At 39.9% G+C, this 24668-nt stretch overlaps 2 protein-coding genes and 2 long non-coding RNA genes across 15 annotated transcripts; 1 reads left to right on the plus strand and 3 right to left on the minus strand.

Moving 5' to 3' along the window:
• Positions 1-1247: 1247 nt before the first annotated feature.
• Positions 1248-4538, plus strand: LOC103981773 (putative receptor-like protein kinase At1g80870). Of its 2 annotated transcripts, none has more exons than XM_009398512.3 (2): positions 1248-3289; positions 3838-4538. In XM_009398512.3, the coding sequence occupies exon 1, from the start codon at positions 1248-1250 to the stop codon at positions 3234-3236; it is 1989 nt and encodes a 662-aa protein (XP_009396787.2). In that variant the 3' UTR covers positions 3237-3289; positions 3838-4538. The 2 variants fall into 2 exon arrangements, with proteins under 2 accessions (XP_009396787.2, XP_065041838.1); XM_065185766.1 differs by lacking the exon at positions 3838-4538 and adding an exon at positions 3497-3586.
• LOC135675549 (uncharacterized) lies at positions 2586-10273 on the minus strand. Of its 11 annotated transcripts, none has more exons than XR_010513975.1 (7): positions 9799-10273; positions 6285-6818; positions 6097-6174; positions 5181-5280; positions 4575-4659; positions 3308-4296; positions 2586-3183 (listed from the first exon to the last, which is right to left on the minus strand). It is a non-coding gene; the product is annotated as an uncharacterized LOC135675549 (long non-coding RNA). The 11 variants fall into 11 exon arrangements; XR_010513967.1 differs by having other exon boundaries at positions 6285-8064; XR_010513961.1 differs by having other exon boundaries at positions 9779-10273.
• Positions 10274-11100: 827 nt separating this feature from the next.
• On the minus strand, positions 11101-12827 carry LOC135675727 (chaperone protein dnaJ 8, chloroplastic-like). The gene is made up of 3 exons (XM_065186208.1): positions 12501-12827; positions 12050-12118; positions 11101-11553 (listed from the first exon to the last, which is right to left on the minus strand). Exons 1-3 carry the CDS (start codon positions 12723-12725, stop codon positions 11380-11382), a joined length of 468 nt encoding a protein of 155 aa, XP_065042280.1. The 5' UTR covers positions 12726-12827; the 3' UTR covers positions 11101-11379.
• A 1112-nt stretch (positions 12828-13939) lies between these two features.
• On the minus strand, positions 13940-23443 carry LOC135675768 (uncharacterized). The gene is made up of 4 exons (XR_010514004.1): positions 22909-23443; positions 14668-15315; positions 14341-14568; positions 13940-14207 (listed from the first exon to the last, which is right to left on the minus strand). It is a non-coding gene; the product is annotated as an uncharacterized LOC135675768 (long non-coding RNA).
• Positions 23444-24668: the final 1225 nt, after the last annotated feature.

The following is a 24668-nucleotide window of genomic DNA, read 5'->3' on the forward strand; positions in this document are numbered from 1 at the left end:
AAAGAACCTTAACCAATGAAGACTCTAATAGCAAAGAGAGATAGATCCAATTATTATCGCTTTCACTGAGATTACAGTGACGACACGAAAGATTATCATGACTTGAAAGAACATATTGAAGAACTCATTCATTGGGCACACCTTAAGCGATTCGTCCAAAGGCACCAGGAACCTTTATCCCAACCGTAAGGGTCGGTGGAGAGATAGATTGACGTCATCATTTATGGACTCATCTAAAGAGGAAATAGCTCCTCGGGTCATAAAGCTTACGCCTGAGTTACCATTGAAAAGCACCGATGGGTGATGACCCAAAAATTACCTTAAAAAATGAAGAGACGAAGTACCTCGACTTGAACCATGATAATGTCTTAGTAGTCTCCATGAGGACGATCAATGCTCGCGTGAAGAGGATCATGGTTTATACAGGTAGCTCTGCTAATATCCTCTACTTTGACATTTTCTAAAAACTCAAGTTCTTGACTAACGACCACGCCCCTACAACTTCTTCGTTAATAGGGTTCAATAGTGACTCAATCTCCCCTCTTTGGACTGTGAACCTACATGTCATATTTGGAGATGAGTCATACTCTAAAACGATGACTACCAGATTTATGGTGGTTGATATCCCCTCGGCATATAACGTAATTATAGGTCAGCCAACGCTGAAAATGCTAAAGGTGATGGTGTCGACCTATCATATAGTGATGAGGTTCCCGATGAAAACTAACATTAGAGAGTTGAGAAGCAACCCGAACGAGTCATGCCAGTGTTACCTCATGACGATCCCCTACCGAAAAAGGCACGATCCAAAGCATCGTCTATGGACCTCCAAACTTTCACTAAGCCACTCCTACATTCAAAGGTGATGGAATCGTTGATTGAGATACCGCTAGACAAAGCTCGTCTTGATCAAGTTATCAAGATTAGGGGGATTCCCGAGATGAAATAAGTCCAATTCATCAATTTTCTTAAGAAAACATCGAGGTATTCACATCGTCGCCAAGAGGCTTACTATTCTTTTTGGCTGATAAGTTTTTTTTTTCTTTCTCTTAACTCCTTGTTTAAGATTTGGCTTATCAAATCTTGTCTCATGACACCATCTTCCCCTTCCATTAAGAATTGTCCCCTAAATAATGGCATACTGTACATGCAATTCTTCTTAACCACCCTCCACCACTCCCTCCCTCCCTCCCTTTGCTCTTCCTCAGCTACCTCCTCTCCTTCGAAGCGCCGGCCTTCCATCCCCAATGACTTCCCGTCGCCTCTCTTCACCTTCCCTTTCCGCCTCCGCCTCCCACCGCCACCACGTCCTACTCCTCGCAGTCGCTGTCTCCGCCTCCTCCCTGCTACTCCTCGTCCTCGTCCTCCTCGTCCTCTTCTACTTCTACCTCTCCCTTCGTCGCTCCCCCACCCTCCCTTTACCCTCCAACACCTCCCCCGCCACCGCCGCCAATCCCCTCCGCCTCCGCCGCTTCTCCTACCGCGCCCTCCGCTCCGCCACCGCCTCCTTCGACCCCTCCCGGTCCCTGGGCCGCGGCGCCTCCGCCGCCGTCTTCCGCGGCGTTCTACCCGACGGCAAGTCCGTCGCCGTCAAGCGTCTCCTCTCCTCCTCCGCCTCCTGTCCTTCCTCCCCCACCCGCGCCGCCTCTTCCGACCGCGAGTTCCACAACGAGCTCCACGTCCTCGCCACCCTCCTACCCTCCCCCTTCGTCGTCTCCCTCCTCGGCTACTGCCTCGAGGGCCGCCGCCGCCGCCTCCTCGTCTACGAGTACATGCCCAACGGGAGCCTCCAGGAAGCCCTCTTCGGGTCCAGCTCCCCTCTCAACTGGGACCGCCGCTTCTCCATCATCCTCGACGTCGCCCAAGCTCTCGCCTTCCTCCACCTCCAGTGCGATCCCCCGGTCGTCCACGGTGACATCAAGCCCAGCAATGTGCTCCTCGGCTTCGATTTCCAGGCCAAGATTTCCGATTTTGGTCTCTCCCAGATGAAGGTCGACGCCAATCTCGGCGCCGATTTCTTCAGCCAAGATCTCGGTCAGAGCCAGGAGCTGTTCAAGAGCCAGGAGGACCTCGCTCCGGAGAGCCCACAGGTAGACTTCGCCCTCGCCCTCCGTGCTTCTTCATCCATTCCGTGCAAGAAGCAACCGACTCCCAGGGGGAAGGAAACAGTGGCAGTCGCCTCCCCCGTCCAAGACGAGACTTTTAGCTTTGAACACAGTAAGGAATCGAGAGCGAATCCTCCACTGGATGAAGGAAGGACGGAGTCGAGCGATCAATTGGGGAAGCGTTGGTGGTGGAAGCAGGACGGAAGCGGAGAATTGAGCAGCAAAGACTACGTCAGAGAGTGGATCGGGAGCCAAATTTGCCCCTCGAGCAACTCCGACTGGGACGACGGCCGGAGGACTCCCCCCGAGAAGTGCTTCGATTTCAGGAACTCGAGTCGCGTGGAGCATTCGGATGTTGGAGATGAAAGCCTCTTCGGCGGTTCCCACGAGAGGAATCCGGAGAAGAAACAGGGGAGGAAGAAAGGCGTGCTCCCCTGCGACAGGAAGATGAGGGAATGGTGGAAGGAGGAGTACTTGGCAGAAATGAGCAAGAAGGGACATTGCCAGAAAGAGCGGAAGTGGCTCCGAACGATCAGTGATCTCGGCGATGATGCTAATAAGCATGGCCGAGACTTGACCGCGGATGCAGGCTTCAGAAAGGGATGGAGGAAGAAGAGGAGTCAGTCAGTGGGCAGCGACATGTTCAGCGGTGATCTGCTCAGTAGGGAGCTGAGCAGCACGACGAGCATGAGAGGCACGGTGTGCTACGTCGCTCCAGAGTGCCATGGCTGTGATCAGCTGATGGAGAAGGCCGATATATACAGCTTCGGAGTTCTGATCCTTGTCATCGTCTCCGGGAGGAGGCCGCTGCACGTGCTGCCGTCGCCGGCGAAGCCAGAGAAGGCGAGCTTGGTGAGCTGGTGCAGGCGGTTGCTTCAAACCGGCAATCTCCTGGAGCTCGTGGACGAGAGGTTGACGGATGCATATGACAAGGAACAGGCGAGCCTTTGCATCAACCTGGCTCTCTTGTGCTTGCAGAGGATTCCGGAGCTGCGGCCGGACGGTGGCGACGTCGTCAGAATTCTCAAGGGGGAGATGGAACTTCCGGCTGTGCCATGCGAGTTTTCTCCTTCCCCTCCTGCGAAACACCATGGCAGGTCAAGAAGAAAAGCTTCCATGGATGAAGAGTAGAGAGCATCTGCTGTTGCCTCAACAGTCGAAGAAATGAAACACACGACCCATAGGTGAGTTAAAAGATTAACCTGAGCTTCTTGCTGTTGTGTAGATAATGATTTCTTTCCTTCTTTCTGATTGAAAAGATGTGTGATTGATTGCTTTCTGCCGATTTCTCTTGCGCATGAATGCATGCATGCATGCAATTTTTGGTCCTCAATACCCAAATCAAAAGAATGTTATGTTAGAAAACATCTTAATTGTAGTGTTGTTCTCAGACATGGTTAAAGCACATGCAACATTGAGCTGTTGATGTACCAAGATATAGAATGCTTCTTTGTTCTTGATAGAGAACGAACGCTTACCAACTTTGAGTTGTTGTTGATCAGCAACCTTCTCCGCTTGGATATTATTCCATGAAACAATTATGGGTAGATAGATGCCCTTTCTGTACAAAGCTTATTATGAGCTGTACAGCAGCTAACAGGCACTCGAAAACAATTTGTTGGTATAAAGGAATCTAATCGACTGGAGCATTTTGTTCTTCCGGTTCATCCTTGTGTAGATTCTTGAAATGCAATATATCAAGTCTGGAATGGTGATTCTGTATCTTGTGCAGTGGTTCCCTGTCATCGGAGCTTTTCTTTAGCTGGTTAGATATCAATTGCCACCACATGTAACATGTCAGAAGATGATATGGATTTCTGTCGTCAAGTGCAAGTGCTACCATACCAACTTGTGATCACATGAAATCGAGCACGCACGTTGGCATCAACTCAAAACCTATTATACTAGCAAATGGCAGGGTGTCATGCTACATACCAGTGGATCAGGCAAATCTTTGCATCGGATGTCTTCTGCAGAGAACACAACAATTATATTCTTCTTCTTCACGGATTTGACTTTCTTGCTTTCTCTTGAATCATTTGAATCGAGAAAGAAAGATGAAACAGTGTTGGGTGCTTTTGTCTGTTTTGCCAGACTGCTTGCTGCACCTCCATTTTCTATTGTGTCACTGATACCAACAAGGTGGACTGCACATGGTTCAGAGAAGGTATTTTGATGATTGCCAACACACCTGGAGGAAGAAGAACACCTTTCGATTAGAGAGGGTCATGAAATAGTGCATCACCATAGTCTCTTTCCCTTTGGTAGCATAAAAAGCAATGTTGTCATATGATACTAGCAGCATTATTAATGATAGTGACAAAAGAGAAGTAGCAAGAGAAAAAGTAGCATGCATGAGCTTTTTAGCTTTTATCCCACCACCAAGCAAACCTATGTACAAAACTGATTACTAGTCTTGGGAAGCTTGAAGTTTGTTCTTGTTTGAACTTTGGATTCGAGTATCTTTACCTCTTTTTCTGGGAGAAATAACTTTCACCACTTTGAAGGGGCAGAATCCACCACCACCACCATCACAATCATCATCATCATCCAACTGTGGACCATTCTCTTTAGTGTGCATGCATCAAATTCCAAATGTAACCACAAAATATAAAATTATTAAGGATTAACACTCCATCTTCTCCTGTGTTAACTGACAAGCTTGCCTATAAACCATATACTTGATATTCAGAAACTAATGCAGACACTGGCACAAGAGGTTTCAGATAAAACATATATGGTGCACTTCATTTTGTGTCTCTGGTTAGGCTGCAGTGTGATTCTAATCACTAGAACGAGCTAATTAAGGGTTAGCATGGCTGTTTGCAATTTGAGACGACACGCAGCCACCCAAGACTTGGACTATAGTAAGCACACAATGGTCCATCTGACTTGGCTCGATGACTTCTGGTCCCGAGCCAATGGGACACTTAGAACATGGCTAATCAACCATGTGTGGGGCTAACATGTGATGGCCATGCCACATACCAAAAGGAAAAAAGAAGAGTAGGCTGATGGGTCCGGTTGTCTCTACTTTGGGAGAAATTGATGGATGGACTTGACCTAACATGTTACCTGAAAATCGAGACAAGGAACACGATTTCCCATCGAAAAATGTGGAATCTACTGCATGAAGCTCCATTCTCAAGGAACACCATCCGCGACACTCTTGCACCTGCAAATCAGCATGATAGGGTTTGAGACAAATTGCATGAAATCACAAAAAGGTGTTTTCTTGATCCAAGTAAAAGTCTATCCATGTCTGATAAGCTGTAACCATTTTGAAGAATAGAAATCCATTAACGATGGAAATAGATAGAAAATTCACTTGCATTCAATCTTCCCAATTAATCGATTCTCACAAAATAGATCGTACTTTGAGGAAAAGTAATATAACACCATTGACCAAATAATTAAAAGCTAGTTTCAGAAGCATTAGCAACATGTTCCCACAAGCATAATGATTACAGCCATGTCTGGAAAAGTAAACTTTCATTATGTGGGGCTTTTCTTTTTTGAATGCTACTCTTCCCTCATTGATTAAACCAGGAATGTGCCACAAGGTGATCAGATTCAGGGATAAAGTAGGGCAATGGTGGGGCTACTCCAGAGTTGCTTTTAATTGACATGCTGCAACCATAAGAACACATTGAGTGGAAAAAAATATTTTTCTCCTATTCCTTCCACTTAAAAGAGAAGTGCCACATATTCTTAAGGTCATGCAGAATAGTCAAGAGGTTTGCAGGGTACCAATTTATCACATTTTATATGAAAGGACACCCTCACAAATCAATGTTTCAACATCAATGGAAGTCCTAATAATGGGGAGGATCCTAGCACTTCTCTGACCCAGATAGCATTTATGCCACCAACCCATCCAAAGCAACAAGCATTCAATCCCAACTTTATTAATCAAAGCCCACCACATCATTCATCCAATTAATATGCATATTAACAACTCACTGAAAGCTATCGAGAGCCAATCACTTACCTGGGATCAACAACACAAGTCCGTGTCGTGGAGCAAAGGTGGGAGATAATGTGCATGAATGTGAGGCCTTCTCCAAATCTGGAACAAGACATCGGTGTGTATTAAAAAGAGACATAATAATAAGAGTAATATGAATCATCAGCATCAAATGACACTTAGTTTATATAAGAGTAACATGCAATACTTACTGGATCAATGGCGTCAGCCGATACAGGGGTACATTTTCCCCTCTCAAATGGCAGGTACTCTCACCCATGTCACTTCTGCCGTGTGGAACCCACCTGTTTTGTGAGAGCTTCAAGAACCATTTCAACAGATTTATACCACAAGTTAATATTTACACTGGCCCGTTGAAGCCACAATCTATCTGAAATGCTAATTCAAAAGCCCAAATAAATATCACTAGTCAGCTGGTTTATTCACTCGCATAGCAGATCAAGCTGCAGAAAATGTGATACCTCATCTTGGTCATCTTTCCTTGGTTTTATCTCATGACAAAAACAAATAATCCGAAAATAATCAGCAACATCTATCTTATTATAGAATCAGAAAATGATTTACAGCTAGTAGGCCATTAAGCCACATTTTACCAACAAAAAAGTGGCATGTAATCTAGCTGTCGATCCCAGCTGTACTGGGTTCATGGCAGGGGAAAGAAGATTGATAACATCTGCAGCTGCTTGCCATTGGGATATTTGTATAGTTTTCTTGGTCACAAACACCTGGAAAGATGAGATGAAAGGAAATGCTAATACAAGGTTAGTCAATATGGAGTTGCTCAAGTTTCAAATCATCTGACAAAAACATCATACAACACGGTTACAGCATGCAAAATCAAATGAAATAACTAGTCGTGCTAATTCTCCTAGACGAAGTACATATTGCTTAACCAAATAAGCTATTATAGAATACAAGGAAAAGAAACACTAATAGGAGGTTAGTCAATATGGAGTTGAAATATGAGATGAAAGGAAATACGAGATGAAAGGGTGCGATCATACCAGCACTAATGCACTGTATCCTATCAGAACACCTAGTAATCTGAGATGAAAGGAAACTAATAGGAGCTTAGTCAATATGGAGTTGCTCAAGTCTTCAAATCATCTGATATAAGGTGACACAACACGGTTACAGCACGGAGAATCAAATGAAATAACCAGTCAACTGCTAATTCTTCTACATGAAATATATAATACTTAACCAAATCAGCTACTATAGAATCCAAGGAAACATGACTAAGTTTCCTGTCTTGCATATAAAATTGATTAGAGCTATTCAGTACTTTTTTGTTCTTGTAAAGGTAACCGGAAAGAAAAAAAAAGAAACTTAACGCCAAGAAACAAGCTAAGAAGCACGGACACATACACGGGACACGAACACGACACAGACATGATGGAACGTCATTTTTTAAAAAACTAGGACACGGACACAGTGAGGACACGTGTATTTTTTAAAATGGAGCGATCCCCAAATTGAGGCTCTTCATCACCAAACCGAGCTCATTCACAAACAAATGGAGTGATCGCCCTCTATCCAAATCACTAGAGCCAAAGCAAGCCGACACCAGACTTATCAATGTGACCTCATCTGGTTTCATGCCCATGCCTTTCATCCCCTCTAAATGCAATGCAAGCTCAATAAAGCCTTCAAGGACGTACCCTCTCATTATGACATTCCATGACATGACATCTCTAAGAGAGTTTCCGTCGAATAACAAGTGAGCGGCTCCAAAGCAACCACAACAGATGTACATTTGAAGTAATGCGTTGAGCATGTAGACATTAGGCCGCGAGCACAAAGGGGGACGTGTGGTGATCAGATACGACACATGCGTGGAGCATATGGCGAAAGGAAAGGGCGAAAAGGTTGTCATGGACTTAGCTAGTTTTGCCTAAGTCACGCGGCACCCATGCATGTCCGTCCACAAAGAGTTAGCCTCCCCGAAACCTCTTATGGTCCCTTAAGAACCTACAAAAGAAAAGACGGGTCAGAGGAAGCATTTAACTTGGAATCCAACAAGCAGTCATTTCAGCAAACATTTGATAGGCAGTGCAAATTATAAACATAGATTTCGCGAGCTCTGAACAGTCGTGTGATAAAGAGTCCAAGGTGGTCCACAGTGACCAAAAGTCCCCACAAGTGCCCACATGATACTACTATCGAATAAGACAATGAACCAACCCTACACACTACCCCAAAGGCCCATCCAGCCATGTGCGACCAGGGTAACTCTTGGGTGCTGTGCTGGCTGACACTTCGAACCATTCTGCGGAGCTAGAAAACCCCCAAAATGGTTGCTTAGATGGTATGTTTCTAGGCAGTTTTGCCTATGTGCGACGACTGCACACAATCTGCGTTTACAAAACCGAAATGACCACAAAAGTCAACCAAAATGGGGCTGTCAAGCCTACTGCAATCCCTCTACATGTTGTGCAAAACATGAACAAAACCGAAAGACATGAACATACACAAGCATTACATCGAACACCCAGTTCATAGATTTATCCATGACAAGGTGGATCGAGGCTACGGGTGTGTGGCCGAGGATGATTGCATTCCATAGGAAGTGGTCAAGAGGGCGCTACAGCTATGCGAAAACTATGTGGGCATAGTCGAGGTTGTCGAAGGGTGAGACAGCAAGGAAGGAGAGAAGCTTGCTAGAGCATCGAGGGTCGTCGAGGAGCGCAATGCAGAAGAGGAAGGCGTGGGCCTGCTTGTATTTGGTGACAGAGGTGAGGAAGGGCATACGAGAGGTATGTGTTCGATATGGATATGATGTGTCCAAAAATTAAATAAAACCATACACGTGTCTGTCACGTGTTTGATCGTGTCAGCAACGAATCCATGTGTGACACTTGTCCAACACGGATGCACCCACCAAATTGATGTGTTGTGCTTCTTAGGAAACAAGAACCTATATTGTAAGCCTTGAAGCGTCTTTGAAGATATCAACACAGGACTCATATTCTTTCTGGCAATCATAATCTCCTAAAAAACGAGAAACACTGTGCTTGAATGATTTTTTTTCTGGACACATTTGCTTCTATCATATCGGTATAATGCTAAAATGCACTAGCAAGATTCATCTACCATGGCCACAACAATCGAAGATTGTAATCATTCCATAGCATCTTCACCATTAAAGTTCTCAAATGCTAACCTGTGCTTCAACACAAGCATCCTATGCCTGCCATTTCTAAACACACACCCACATCATTCAAGGTGTCCAATGATACAAACCATGCATTAGCAACTCACTAGATGATCATGTTTCACCATGATCATAGTCTATGGCTTTAAGAAAATAAGGAATAAAATGGTTATAAAACATATAACATCAAGTATCCTAAGTTCATCTTGGCAAAGCATCTGACTCTGTATTTCTACCTCTCAATCTCAAGAACCATTACTCAAAGAGCTGGAAAGCATATGAAGCTAAAACATAAGTACTTAACTATTATATGGAGGATTACAGTAACTAAGACAAACCAAATTTAAATGCATTTCAAATTGGGGGATAATCCTCTAATGCTGATTGATGATAGCACACTAAGTTTCTAACTAGGCATTAATTTGGCCAAATCAAACCAACAGAAACACTAGAAAGAACTAAAACTTGTTATTCAATCGTCAATATTAACTACTAGATGCCAAGAAGTGGAATTGCTGCGTGAGAACCGACTCGGGGAGCATGCCGCGCACCAGGAAGCAGGCCAAATCAAATCGCCGCTGCTTGCCCATCACCCAAGTCATGATATGCCACGCCCACCAGAAGCGATGAAGGCCAATTCATGGCCCCGCATCAGCATCAATAGAGCCTAGGTGACCAAACCCCGAGTGCGCGCGACCACCGAAAGGAGACCCGCGGGAAGGCCAGGGCCTCTCATCGCGACAAGGACAAGGATTTGGTTTTGGATCGGGTGAGAATCAGGTGTAATCCATGCAAGTCGGACTCGTGGAAGACGGCTGAGGGCTCGTCGGAGTCGGTGTCAAAGTCGCTGGCGCCGGGGACGGATGCAGCTCGAAAGGGAGGAAAGAAGGGTGATCTGGAAGAAGATGAAGAGGAGAGTGTGGGAGAAGAAAAGAGGAGCGGCGAAGGAGAGGGAAGAGGGAGAAGACGGCGGGGACGGAGGAGAAAGGCGGAGCCGAGACGGCGGAGGAGGCGCGTTTCGACGCTTATATGCGCGCTTGAGAGCGCCATACAATAATAAGCTTTATAGTTTTGGTGTGGGTCTATGCTAAGCCCACAAGAGTAGGCCCGGCCCGTTAACTTTGAAGGCTCTTATTAGGTCGGATTGAGATCGAATTAGACCCGATCCACTTGTCCGTCGATTTAGCTCGGCCCAACCCGATTTGGTTTGAAGTAATAATTAAAACTATTCAAAGATTCTAAAAATATTATGATTGCAGAAGAAAATAAACATTTTTAATCAATTTATTAATTCTTTTTTGACTAGTATTAAATTATAATATACATTTTTTTTCTTATAAAATAAGAACACACATGTTTGGGGTCTCCAATGTGAAATTAAAATTGTATATAAATAAATATATACACTTCAAAATCAGTCATCTTCATATTTTATTTCTTTATATTGAATGTGGTTGAAACTCATATTTATATCAACATCCTTTAAAAGTTGAAACCATACAAAAATTCATCATATCTTTGAGACACTTTTAGCTCAAACTAACATTAATCATTATTAGAATTAACTGACCTGAATTTTCTAAAAGCTTCTACATAAATGCTAATAACATGGAGGATCCTAATATTATTATATGTATTAAAATATATAATGGCAGATATGTTATCTTCAATAGCATATCTCAGTGGACCAGTTTTGGTCTCCAAATGTGGTATTCTCGACACCAAATTATCATTAGATTGCATGAACAGAGCTGTGTACATCCTTCTTGTTCCTGTGGTGTGATGCTCCCATCAAATTGTGAATAATCTCTTTTAGAGGAAAAGGAAAGCAAATTAAAGTGCAAATACACACATAAGAAGAGCTTGCAAAGCTGTTTTCATAATTTCTTCATATAAACAGGTGAAACAAAAGCAGGAGCAACCATTCATGATCACCATTTCCTTCCAACATTAACAGGAGGGAAAGGGAGGTTGCAGGGTTCTGCATCATGTCAACAAACACATCCAACCTACCATCTGCAGCAGGTTGGGAAGAGATTTATGTGCATTATTCACATACAAACATATATAAAGAGAGAGAGAGAGAGAGAGAGAGAGTCATCAACAGAGGATGTGGGGGTCAAAGTGCTTGTTCAAATGTAAGGGTTGATGTGCGAGGAGTAGTCTCTGATACCAGCCCCTTCCCACCCCATCCATTCTTCCCACAAATCCCAGCTTGGATCATTCATTCCCCTCATCGTCTCGTCTGCATCGTCGTTCCATCGATCTTCCTCCAACTGAGGTCCTCTCAGGCTGCTCATCACAATCTGATATGAACAATAAAGTAACAAAAGTTCAGTTCAATTTGTGCATTAGCTGTGGAGAACACCAAATTCTGAAACTGATGGATGAAGCCATTCCACACTAGAGGAAACAAAATTGCATCATAGTAGATTTGCACTCAAATTACTATGGTTTCTATGTGTTAGCAATGACATCCACAGTAGATTTCTTTTAGCTTGGTTTGGTCTAAGGATGTGTGGTTGCTGAATCAAGACTGACATCACATAATTCTCTAGAAAATAAACAATAAAATCCTCCAGGACAAGAAGACTTGTAATTTCTATCCTGTTCCATGACAAACTATGAGGTTTTAGGATCTAAACAAATAGAATATATATTTCCGCAGCTTTAGAACAAAAAAACAATTCTATGCTAGCAATTCATTCATTCATTAAAACGAAGAGGACTTCCAAAATTTAGGCTTGAGATTAATCTTAATGGCATAAACCTTAAACAAAGTGAAGAAGGGTGAATACTTACATCATAGGCTTCGTTGATCCGATGGAACTGTACGCTGCAATTGCTACCTTTACATACATCTGGATGATACTGCATTTGTAGAATAAAAACAGCATATTTTCCTCTGATTAGCCACACCAGAAATCAAATCCCAATCTAAATAAAAACTCTACTATATGGTAAGAAATAAGAAAAATCTACTTTATCGTACTTCAGACCACGGCACAGAATCTAATGGGTCCGAAAAATTTTGATCTTTTGGAATTACCAAGAAACACATGAATCCAAATCTAAAACCTCCACAAAAAAAAAAAAAAATCCAAAATCCATATCTTCACACGAATCCAATAGTCACAAAGAAGAAAAATTCCCATCTCTTCCACAAACTCCAACGAAAACCTTGAGGCGATCTCATCAGAGCGTCGGAAGGAAAAAGAGCCGAGAAATAAAACCGCAGGGAGAAAGGAAGCACCTGAAGAGCGAGCTGCCTAAAGGCCTTCTTGATTTCCTTCTCCGACGCCCCGGGCTGAACTCTAAGCGTCCGGTACTGCTCCGTCAACCTCCCGGTCGAGGCGGCACACCGCACGTCGCCGCCGCTCCTCCTCCCCCTCGACACCCTGCTCCTCCCAGCATAGATCCCCATCGACGATGCCGACACCGCCCCCATCGATCCCGACATCCCCATCGACATTGCCATCCTCCGAACCGGTTCGGATTTCCCACAATCACCACCAATTGAATTGCACCGGCGAATGGGCCAGCAAGCGATGCTAAACGGCGCAAACGGAGAAGCGATGATAAGGCTTCATTCGCGGTTATTATATATAAAGCAGAGTGGGGCGTGCGCGGCACGTGCGTGGAAAGACTCTTCGTCCTTATCCTTCCCTTTATATCCCTCATTCTGCACCAAGTCTTGAGTCACCCAATCGGACGCCCAACCCTAAGCCGTTAGCGACCGGGACCCACACGAAGAATAAGAGGCTGGGCTCCACGATGAATGCGGGTTGATGAGTCGTTGCTTTTGCTTTATCCTTTAGAGATAACGATGTCCACGTCAGGGTTCCATTTCTCCCCGCAAGTTTTGGTGGTTCGTTGACGGCTACGTGGAGACAACGTGGCAAGAATCGATGTCGTCAATTTCGTCACACGTGTGTGGTGAGGAACGAGTTTTTGTGCCTCCCCGCGTGGCTGTTCTTAGACCATTATTAGTTTGGATAAAATCGGATAAGGTCGTTAAGTTTACAACATAATTTTGGATAACGTACAAATAAAAATTTTCCTCAGCTAACTAATTAACTATTGGGATTATCTGCATCAGCCAAAAAAGAAAATAAAGAAGCAAAAGAATTTTTTGCTGGAAAATAAAATTTTTTTTACTACTAATATGAAAGCAAGCAAATGGCAAGACAAAGATTTATTAATCAGACATATCTAGATATATGGTGATATGTCGTTATGACATGGTTGTTGATATCATGGTCTACAGTACCGAACTGTATCACCCGATATGGACAGTACGTACCGATCCGACAGGTTGTCGGTACGTGGACTGTCTGTTACTGATCCGAGTATACTATAGCATTGTAGCAATGCACTGTAACAAAGCTATAGTATTCGACACACCTGAGTATATCACTTGGTACATCTGGATGTACCATTCGGTATATCGTATCGTACCAATACCGAGCCCAGGTTGAAACATCGATACAATACGATATTGCAAACCTTTGTTGATATGTCCAACTCTGACTATGACAACCTTTGTATAGAAAAAAATCAACTAATTTTAATTGGATTTCTACAGTAAAAAAAGTATTGATGGATTAAGACTCTAAATCTGTTTAGATCCTGATGAGGTCTCCAGTTAAATAACACCTCCTATTCTCTCACGCACGTAGAGGTGGAGAAAAGGAACATTCAAGGTAGGTTGGTTATATACAAGGCAAGTGGAGAAAGGAAGAGATTACCAAAACGAATAGAACAAGTTTGGATATCTTTCAACCGCTCATAAGGACAATAATTTGCCTGTCTTTTTCTGCTTTGTTACTGTTCACGTAATTAAGTATATAAAGTTGATACTGACTTCAGCGGCAGACGCTGTGTGTGTAGGACCTTTCCTTCACCCATTTTATCTGACAATGGATTGGGTCTATGCAAGAATGCTTCCCTTCCACGCTAGCTAGATAGGAACAAAGAGAGGGGTCAATGATCAACATCATATGATAACAAAGGTAGGTTTAATCTATATGTAATAAAGAAAGATATTATGAAAGAATATGAAAGCGAGATCAGAATTTAGTGTCGGGGGCGACCTCCCTCGTCATGGAAGCACTGAAAGCTCCCTCTCTCTTCGATTGGTGAGAAGCAGCACTTGTGAATTAAATAAACACACGGGATTTAGCCCAGCTGATCCATCATCCCAAGAGCCAACCTCCCTTTGCTTTTGCTGCATCCTTTTGGCCTCTCAAAAGTCTGATCCATCCTTCCTGTCTTTGTCTTTGATTGTCTTGACATGATCACCCTCATTCAATATCTTTGCCCTGTGAACCAAATTAGTTGCGTCAGTGATACGTATAGATCATTTTCATGATCCTATCACAATCATGGAGGAACAATCTTAGCAAAACATCAAAACCCACCATGGCCTTGTGAGGTGGTGCTGACAACAGTCAAAAACATATCTTCCATACAATCCTCACAACATTAACCACTAAAAAACAAGAAAACCGTATTCCATGTTAATCCAAGTGAAGAATCGCCAAGAAATAGGTGCAACAAATAATTGTGTCTCACATAGCCCCCTTAAGAGTTTTCAGATCTTTCCACATTAATTACAAAAACATTGTTAGGATGACACTGTATTCCTTTTAACAAAACCTTTTTTTTTTATCTCTGCTTCCATAAGAATCTCCTAATTCAGGGACATCATGTAGATATAGATCATATTATTGAAAATTTTTGCTTGCTTCCAGATAAAAATCACAAGTGCCAATCGATCGCTATTACGAGTATTGGACTCCATGGTTTAGTTGCAGCTATTCGGCATATGCACAAAAAGCTTTTGTCCATTGCTACACAAGATCATACATCTCAATTGCCACAAACTATTTTATCCCAATCTTTTGATGAAAACTCATCACCAACAAATTATTTTTTTTCTACACTTGTACACGACTGAATAAGCTGTTTTGAGCAAATCATCATCTAAGGTCACCATTATCTTGATCAGGGGAACGACATGAAGGATTTAGGGCATGCAATGTAAATCTTCTCAAACTCGCTGTCACCTGAAAAGGAGATTGACAATTTTTATAACTTACAGAAATATAAAACTGTTTATAATCACATGTGAAAAACAAAAGTGAGGACATGATATGCATAAGATGGTGCAGAAAATGTACCATTTATTTCACCAATCTTAAACTCAAATCAAAACTCTAGATTTCAGACAAGCAATGTCTAATAGAAACATGATTACCTGACAAACAAGAAAAAAAAACTCATATAACAAATAAGCCTCAACATTGAAATTAATTTTCCATGATATATGCGGCTGCATATATGGATGTATATGGTCACACCGTATAAAGAATGTGGCATATGTGGAGAAATCATATATGAAGTATATCCAACCATATACATAGACCACATAAGCATGATAATGCAGTGCATATCATGTTCCCTCATAATTAATTCCAATTGTGTTATTACTACTATCCTTGTATAATATTTAAATTACCACTAGAAATTGCTCAGAAGTACAAATGTAATCCCGTACTCTTGATTTGAATACAGCATGTATTAAGCCTACTACCAATTAAAACTTAATTCTAATTTCTCAACTATTATTAAATCAAATATTTTGTTAGAGTTTCTTAATGTGGATCATACGCATCACTTACAACATATTTTCATGTTTTTATCACATTTTGTAAATTTATATATAGTTAAAAAGTAAGACCTAATTGCTGAAATTTCATTCACGTCAATAATGCTTAACAAGATATAACTTGTGCATGTTACAGGTTGTATGAAGCTGATGAAACAACATGAAGTAAATGCATAAACTCAAAGATTCATTGATTGAGAAAAGACTTGTATGAGTCAATGATCTAGGTTAGCATTCATAGTTAGAACTCTCCTGACTCACAAATGCTATATATAAACAGCACTGAAATTGCATTTGTGCGTACAGCATATGGCAACACCCAACCTGTTCTATTGATCAAAGCCACAACAGCATCATTGTCAACTTGCACATGAACAAATAAAAAGAAAGATTTAGGTGGCACTACTACTCATGCTCTAAAATTACGAAATAGTGTTAATAGAATCAGTAGTTTTGGGTGGTTAGATTACCCTTTTTTTGCTAATGTCTTTAAAATTTAGCTGCCCCCTAAGATTAATCATTGATTATTGCTAAATTGATCAATCAAGGTTTGTAACTTCTGCCTTATATCTGTAGTCGTTTCAGTTGGATCTGTTCCTGGTACAAATTAACTCGTATGCCGAGAAAATCACACCATGTGTGAAGCTCCCATCAAATATCCATTACACAGAGCTATCAGACAAGTCACACCATATTATCAGACAATGTCCTACACTCAAAGACATGCGACAATAAGCTATTACGGACTACAAGTTCACGTGCTAGCACATGATAGTACATGTAAGCCAGTTGTGTACCCTAGGAATGTAAGTCTTGTTTGGGTTAGGTGCGGACCACAAGTCTAGGCTCTCCATGTCTTGGTCAGACCCACATGCCATGTGTCAAACTTATTTAGGATGGTGCACCTATGATAATGTGATATGAACAATAAGTTACTCGTTCACATATGGATGGTGTCATCAAATGGTTAAGTGCTTTCGGTCTATGATTCAAGTTGGTCACCTGTTCTACATGCAGTATGAAGTGAAGGCTATACTAGGTTATGTAATATCTGACTTGCATGTTATTATGTGAAACCAGGTAGTGTCACTCATATACACTTGTGTTTAGAACATGTGATCGTACGCCAAGGTCTTCCATTCTGTGGTTTACCACTCAATATGGGCTGTATGTAACGATACAATTGCATTATAACAAAAGCCAATCGTGTCCAATTGTACCCATAACCCATATTATATATGGCAACCATCACAAAGTTGTTATGTGCTCTAGACTGGATTGTTGCTCATGCTTGCACGATGACATAAACTCATAGTCGAGCCTCGCATGACCCAACATATAAGCACAAACTTGACTCCAAATATAAGACAACACAAGCATAAGCCTGCTTACAGGTTTAGGTATATGAGTAAGACATTGTATTATCATTGAGCACGATCACATGTTCCACTTACATAGGTATTGTTTGACTAAACACAAGGGTATATGGGTGACACTACCCAACAACGCACAACAACATCCAAGTCAGACATTACATAACCTAAGATAGCCTGCACTTCACACTGCATGTAGAACAAGCGATCAACTTGGCTCATCAACCCAAGCACTTAACCATTTAACAACACCATCCATATGTAGACAAGTAACTTCTTGCTGATATCATGTCATTGTAGTGCATCATCCTAAATAGGTTTGACATTTGACATGTGGGTCTGACCAGACATGGAGAGCCTAGACTTGTGGTTCACACCTAAAACAAAACTTACATGCCTAAGGCACACAACTAGCTTACATGAACTATTATGTGCTAGCATGTGAGCTTGTAGTCCATAATAGCTAGTTATCATACATCTTTGAGTGTAGGGTGTTGTCTGATAGTAGAGTGTGACTTGTTGGAAGTATCAACCCACTACATGATCCACAATGCATATTCTGGTACACGGCCCGATTGTGTGACCTAAACTATACCAGCGAGTCACCTCGCTAGCTCGGCTCATGATTTGCTTTGCACAAATATTCGACTAGTGAAAAGAATAAGCAAAAAGAAGTCTTAAAAGGATTATGTCATTCTTTTGAACATATCATGCTTGAGTGATACTTATACTATTGACCTACAATCCTATTGATGCATTTATGTTGTCTCGCATATGCACATACATGTTTGAATTTTGATACATGGTAAATGATCGATTTGCAACATCTTTATTGATGCATTTGTGGAATCTTGTAAATGCACATGCATACTTGATGCATGATTGACAGGCAAACAAATAATCTACTTAGGTTGGTGCGTATATGAGATCTCCATGTAGTTGTACCCCCACATGATAGGAGATTCGGACCAAATCATGTAGCGAGTAGCACCCACTAGATTGAAACCCCTATATCATCCTCTAAGTACGATCTACTGCCTTGTTATTATGTCTCTGATTGATTGAGCCAAGATGATATAATGACATGTTATGAAATGATATATAATTCTGATATGAGATGTGGATATGTATGGGCTGTTGGGAATGGAGGAGCAAGGAAGAAACAGAATACTACGATACGAGTAAAAAGAATCCTTTTGACTCAAGAAAACTGATGTAGTATTAAAAACAGGAGGAACACTTACAAGATACCAAATGCACACAGACTCTTTATCTTCCTCTCCTCAATCTCAATGTCTTGCTAGATGAACTACGGTCCTATTTATAGGACCTAATGACAACCACCCTATAACTACTAGATCATAAGATAGTTATTGAAACTACTAGATCATGATTCAAGTGGTTATTGAAATCATCATGTAACCACTAGATCATGATAATAATCTAGATAGATAACTAGAATCAAATCTCAACACTCCCCCTTGATTCATAGTTGCATACACCAATTTGCGACATAAAATAAATATGCTTTCGAAGTGGAAGTGATTTGGTGAGGATATCCGCAACTTGTTCATCCGTTCCACAATGCTTCATTGTTATGGCTCCACTTGCCTGAAGTACTCTTTCGATCGTCTAAAGCTCCTGCACAATCACTATCAGTGAAACCAAATAATTTGCATTTAAATTTTGTTTTGAACATCAATTTTAACCCAGTCGCTTTCTTTTCTTTCGGTAGATCCATTAGCTCCCAAGTTTCATTCTTCTCAGTTGACTTGATTTCCTCCTTCATTGCTTTTCTCCATTCCTCTTTTTTAACTGCATCCTCAAAAGTTGTCGGATCTGAAATAAACAAAGCAAATGTTGAGTTATAAATTTCTGTCAGTGATCTGAAATTTCTTGGAGGGGTTTCATCTGAGGAATCCGAATTTGAACTGCTATTGGGTGAGGTTGACGATGAATTTGTTGGAGCAGGATCTGTCACTTGATTCTGCGGAGTGTCTAGTTCTGCTGGAATCTGCATTTGTGTTTCACCTTTATTGGTCTCCCAATTCCAACTTGCCCTTTCATCGAACATAACATTTCTGTTAATAATAACTTTGCCACTAACAGGGTTATATAACCGATATGCTTTAGATTGTTAAGAATAACCAATTAAAATGCATTTCTCTAATTTTTCATCAAGCTTGTGATGATTTTGTGAATTCACCAAAGCATAAGCAATACAACCAAAAATTCTTAGATGTCTAACACTTGGTTTCATACCATACCAAGCCTCAAAAGGAGTTCGATTCATAACAGCCTTTGTTGGTGAAATATTCAACAAATAAACTGCTGTTGCAACTGCTTCTGCCCAAAACTGATTTGGAAGATGTTTTCCTTTAAGTAAACTTCTTGCCATTTCCACGACAGTCCGATTCTTACGCTCAGCTACACCATTTTGCTCCGGTGTATATGGTGCTGTCAATTCTCTGTGAATACAATTTTCTTCACAAAAAGAACTAAACTCATTAGATAAAAATTCACCACCTCTATCTGTCCGAAGTGTCTTTATATATCTACCACTTTGTCTTTCTACAAGTGCCTTGAACTTTCGAAAATTATCAAATGTTTCAGATTTCAATTTCAAAAAATATACCCAACTCATGCGACTATAATCATCCGTAAACAATAAAAAATATTGACTTCCACCAAATGATTTTGTATTCATAGGTCCACATAAGTCAGCATGAATTAATTCAAGACAATTAGACGCTCTCCATGCTTTTCCAATAGGAAATGATTTTCTACTTTGTTTGCCATAAATACATCATTCACATACATCAAGCGTATTAATCTTAGGCAATCCAAAAATCATTCCTTTTTGACTTAACAACCTTAAACCTTTAATGTTAAGATGTCCATATCTTAAATGCCATAAACTAGACTCATTCTTTTGAGTTGTGATAAGCGCATGTCTTTCAATATTTGACACATCAAGTGGAAACATCTTGTTTTGTGTCATGCAAACATTTACTATAATCAAACAAGATTTCTTATCTCTAATAGTGCATGAACCATCATCAAATATTACTTGATATCCATCATTTACTAATTGTCCAACACTCAACAAATTATGTGATAAAGTAGGAACAAAGAAAACATTATCAAGGTATTTTACCTTCCCTTGATTTGTCTTCACCTCAATTGTTCATTTCCCTTCCACTTGGATTTGCTTGTTATCTCCAAGTCTAACATTCAACTTGCGAGTCTCATCAATATCTCTAAATATTGATTTTATGCCTGACATATGATTAGAACATCCACTATCCAAAAACCAAATATCATTTGAGATGTTATGAATTTGTGAATGAGTCATAAACAACTTACTATTTTCTTCAGTTTTCTCCACATAGCTTGCTTGCTTTTCTCTTTTCCAGCAATCTGCCTTCATGTGACCAAACTTTTTACAATAGTGACATTGAATTCCACTTTTGTAATTTTTTTGATCATAATTTGATTGCCCTTGTTCATCAAAGTGTCCTCTTCCTCTTCCATTTCCTCTACCACGAAATCCTCCTCTGCCACGTCCTCTTCCTGTTGATTTTTTGTCTTCTTCTGAAGTAGAAGACTCTCCCTTAACCTGAAATGCTTTTTCTTCACTTTTTTCAAGTGACCTGTTCAATCTTACTTCATGTGCTTGCAAGGAACCCATTAGTTCATCAAATGAATAAGTAGATAAATCTTTTGATTCCTCAATTGCGGCAACAACATGATCAAATTTCGGAGTTAAACTTCTCAAAACTTTTGCAACAATTATATGATCAGGAAGATGTTCACCATAAGATTTCATTTGACTAACAATTTCAGTCACTCGAGAAAGAAAATCTTGTACCGATTCATTGCTTTTCATGAACAAAATTTCAAACTCACGACGGAAGGTTTGAAGTTTTACCGTAATCACCCTTGATGAGCCTTGAAATTCATTTTGAAGTATCAACCAGGCTTGCTTTGAGGTTGTCGCTGCTGCAATTCTTGAGAAGATCGTCTCATGTATAGCTTGTTGAATGAAGAACAATGCCTTTGAGTCCTTCTTTCTATTCTCCCTCAGCTTGATTTCGTCATCTGGATCTGCATATCCATTCTCTATTAAGTCCCAAAGATCTTGAGACTTGAATAGAGTCTTCATCTTGATACTCCAAAATTCATAACTTTTGCCCGAGAAGATGGGGATAAGGGGTTGAGACACGGAATTGCCGTTAAAAACCATAATGCCCAGTTCAGATTGAAACTAGGCTCTGATACCACAAATGTTGGGGATGGAGGAGCAAGGAAGAAACAGAATACTACGATACGAGTAAAAAGAATCCTTTTGACTCAAGAAAACTGATGTAGTATTAAAAACAGGAGGAACACTTACAAGATACCAAATGCACACAGACTCTTTATCTTCCTCTCCTCAATCTCAATGTCTTGAACTACGGTCCTATTTATAGGACCTAATGACAACCACCCTATAACTACTAGATCATAAGATAGTTATTGAAACTACTAGATCATGATTCAAGTGGTTATTGAAATCATCATGTAACCACTAGATCATGATAATAATCTAGATATGTCTTGAACTACGGTCCTATTTATAGGACCTAATGACAACCACCCTATAACTACTAGATCATAAGATAGTTATTGAAACTACTAGATCATGATTCAAGTGGTTATTGAAATCATCATGTAACCACTAGATCATGATAATAATCTAGATAGATAACTAGAATCAAATCTCAACATGGGCCTTGCTGATAGCAAGAAAGTCAGTATATTGGTATGGTGACTTCGTTCGAGATCTAGTAGGTTGTCAGATGGGACAGTTAAATGATTTCTGCATCAGCTATTGAGAGAAACGTTTCTCCACTTTGACGAGTGAGAGACATTACTTCATTCATTGTTGGGAGTACGAAATGGGTTCTATCCTCCTACTGTTACGAGACAAAGAACTCATCCAGTTGGAGAAACACTTCTTTATCCGTTGTTGGGAGTGTACCATCGAGTTCAACTATACCTTGATATTGATGATATGTATGGATAATTGGCTTTTATGTATGTCATGTTGCATTGATGTTGATGATGATATGCATGCATAATTAAAATTTTGATATTATTATTGCATTAGTACATAAGGAAATCATAGGACATTTTATGGTATTCCTCCATCTGTTATTGGGAGAAGGGCGACTCCCATCCTTCATCTATTAATATATATATATATATATATATATATATATATATATATATATATATATATATATATATATATATATATATATATATATATATATATATATACTATTAAAATTGTCTTACCAAAGCAAAATAGTCCTTAACTGCATTGCCTTGATCAATAACATCTCTAGCACGTCACAAGCAATTACTTCTCAGATGTGCAAGAAGGGCCAATGATTGATAGTTCTGCTTCTATTTCTTTATCCTGTCCTTATTTTTGCGCTAATCTTGATCCTCTAACAAGAGGAAAAAGCATATCGCCATCAATATCTTTCAAGAACAAAAGATGGGGCTTAAACACGGATTTAACACCTAAATAATCTCAGGAAAGAAGAAAAGAAAGACGAGGAACGAACCGTGCTGACTGGAAAATAAGCCCAGTGGACTTGTAGGAAATCAGAGGCGGTGGTAGTGGGCCGCTGGCCGCCAGTGGTGGTGGCGGTGGCAAAAAGAGCGCATCCCCGGCCGACGTCTAGGTTTGGGGCTGGGAACGATGGTACGGAGAGACTATTGAGCTCGCGATGGTAAGTCTTGGGGTCGCTTTCTTCCCGCCGTTGGCTTAAGATAAAGGGATTTATAATGCATGACGGACTTGATGGTATACACAGTAGCGGATCGAAAAGACAGGGATCCGACGCGTGGTAAGGTCTGCGGCTTCTTTCTCCCGCCGTCAGATTAAGATCAAGGAATTTACGAAGCATGATGAACTTGATCGGACACCGTAGCGGATCGAAACAACAACAGGGATCGGCCGCAAGTGAGAGACGGCAGCTAGCGGATCGGGTATCCACCCGGCCAAGACTCGGATCACTGAGTCACGGGCCCAACCAGAGAATTAACTCAACTAATAATACACAGAATTAACATGCAATCCAACAAAGAAGAAAGCATATGATTGATTTATGTGTTTCTTTTAGTGCGATTTTCTAAAAAAAATATTTATATTTTTAGTTTTTTATTAAAAATATTTTTTTCTTTTTTTTTTCAAATAATACTTTTAAATTTAAAAATATATATATTTCGCTAAAATTTTTCATCTATTTTTCTAATTTTTAATTATTATAGTATTTTTATTTGATTTGTTTACAATGTTTCCTAATAAATTTTATAGTGCTTTATTCATTAAAAAAATTATAAAGGACATCATATCAAGCCTCTTTAATTATCATTGCTTATAAAATATTACAATACATATTTTTAGACATATAGTTAGTTTGGTTGAAGTTAGGAATCAATTTAAATTATTTATAATATTTTTAAGTATATTTTACAGTACTTTTTTAATAGTCAAATCATTGTAATAGATCAAAATAATAATAATAATAATAATAATAGACCAAAACACTGTTACAAATAGATCAAAAAATTATAATATATCAAAAAAAACTTTTAAAAGGCAGTTTGGATATTTTAAAATTAAAATTATTATTAAAAATTAAAAGGTCCCGATCGACAAATACTAAAAAAAATATTTTCTAAAAAAATCATCCTTTCTTTAATGCCTCCCAACTTACAAATTATCGATCTACTAAAATAAATGACAAATATATATATATATATATATATATATATATATATATATATATATATATATATAAAATACCTTGAGAAATTTCCACCATGAAGTTGACCAAGTAGCATTTATTTTATAAAGAATATCTACTTATCTAATATTTATTTATTTATTTTTCGCCGTTTCAAAAATAAAAACTTATTAGCTCTATAAGCCAAGAAGAGCATATGTGTACATCCATACATTCATACAAAATTCTTCATGAAACTTAAAATATTCATTACTAATCATGTTTAACAAATATGAAAGAGTAAATTTAAAAGAGAGTTAAAATGTAAAATACTGAAAACACCCTTGGAATTCTAAGGGAGTTTCCAGAAGATATTAAAATTATCAACTAACAAAGATTAACTACAGATTAACTACAAAAACACATGTAAGATTTTGGATCTTGTATGTACATATATGTAAAATTTAAATTAAAAGAAGTATATTATTAAATTGTAGCAGTATTCATAGACATACAATTTTGCAAAACAATTATAGTAGCCCAAATACTTTAGTGGACATTGTTACTTCACACTTTCTCCATACTTAGCTATG

Source organism: Musa acuminata, chromosome BXJ1-1 (assembly GCF_036884655.1).
Source record: "Musa acuminata AAA Group cultivar baxijiao chromosome BXJ1-1, Cavendish_Baxijiao_AAA, whole genome shotgun sequence".
NCBI lineage: Eukaryota > Viridiplantae > Streptophyta > Magnoliopsida > Zingiberales > Musaceae > Musa > Musa acuminata.

Bases quoted from the DNA above. Each gene is read 5' to 3' on its own strand.
- LOC103981773 (XM_009398512.3), top strand. From the start codon at position 1,248: ATGACTTCCCGTCGCCTCTCTTCACCTTCCCTTTCCGCCTCCGCCTCC.
- LOC135675727 (XM_065186208.1), bottom strand. From the start codon at position 12,725: ATGGCAATGTCGATGGGGATGTCGGGATCGATGGGGGCGGTGTCGGCA. The intron at 12,119-12,500 runs GTGCTTCCTTTC...CTACAAATGCAG, and splicing joins TTAGGCAGCTCGCTCTTCAG to TATCATCCAGATGTATGTAA. The intron at 11,554-12,049 runs GTAAGTATTCAC...TGTTCATATCAG, and splicing joins GGATCAACGAAGCCTATGAT to ATTGTGATGAGCAGCCTGAG.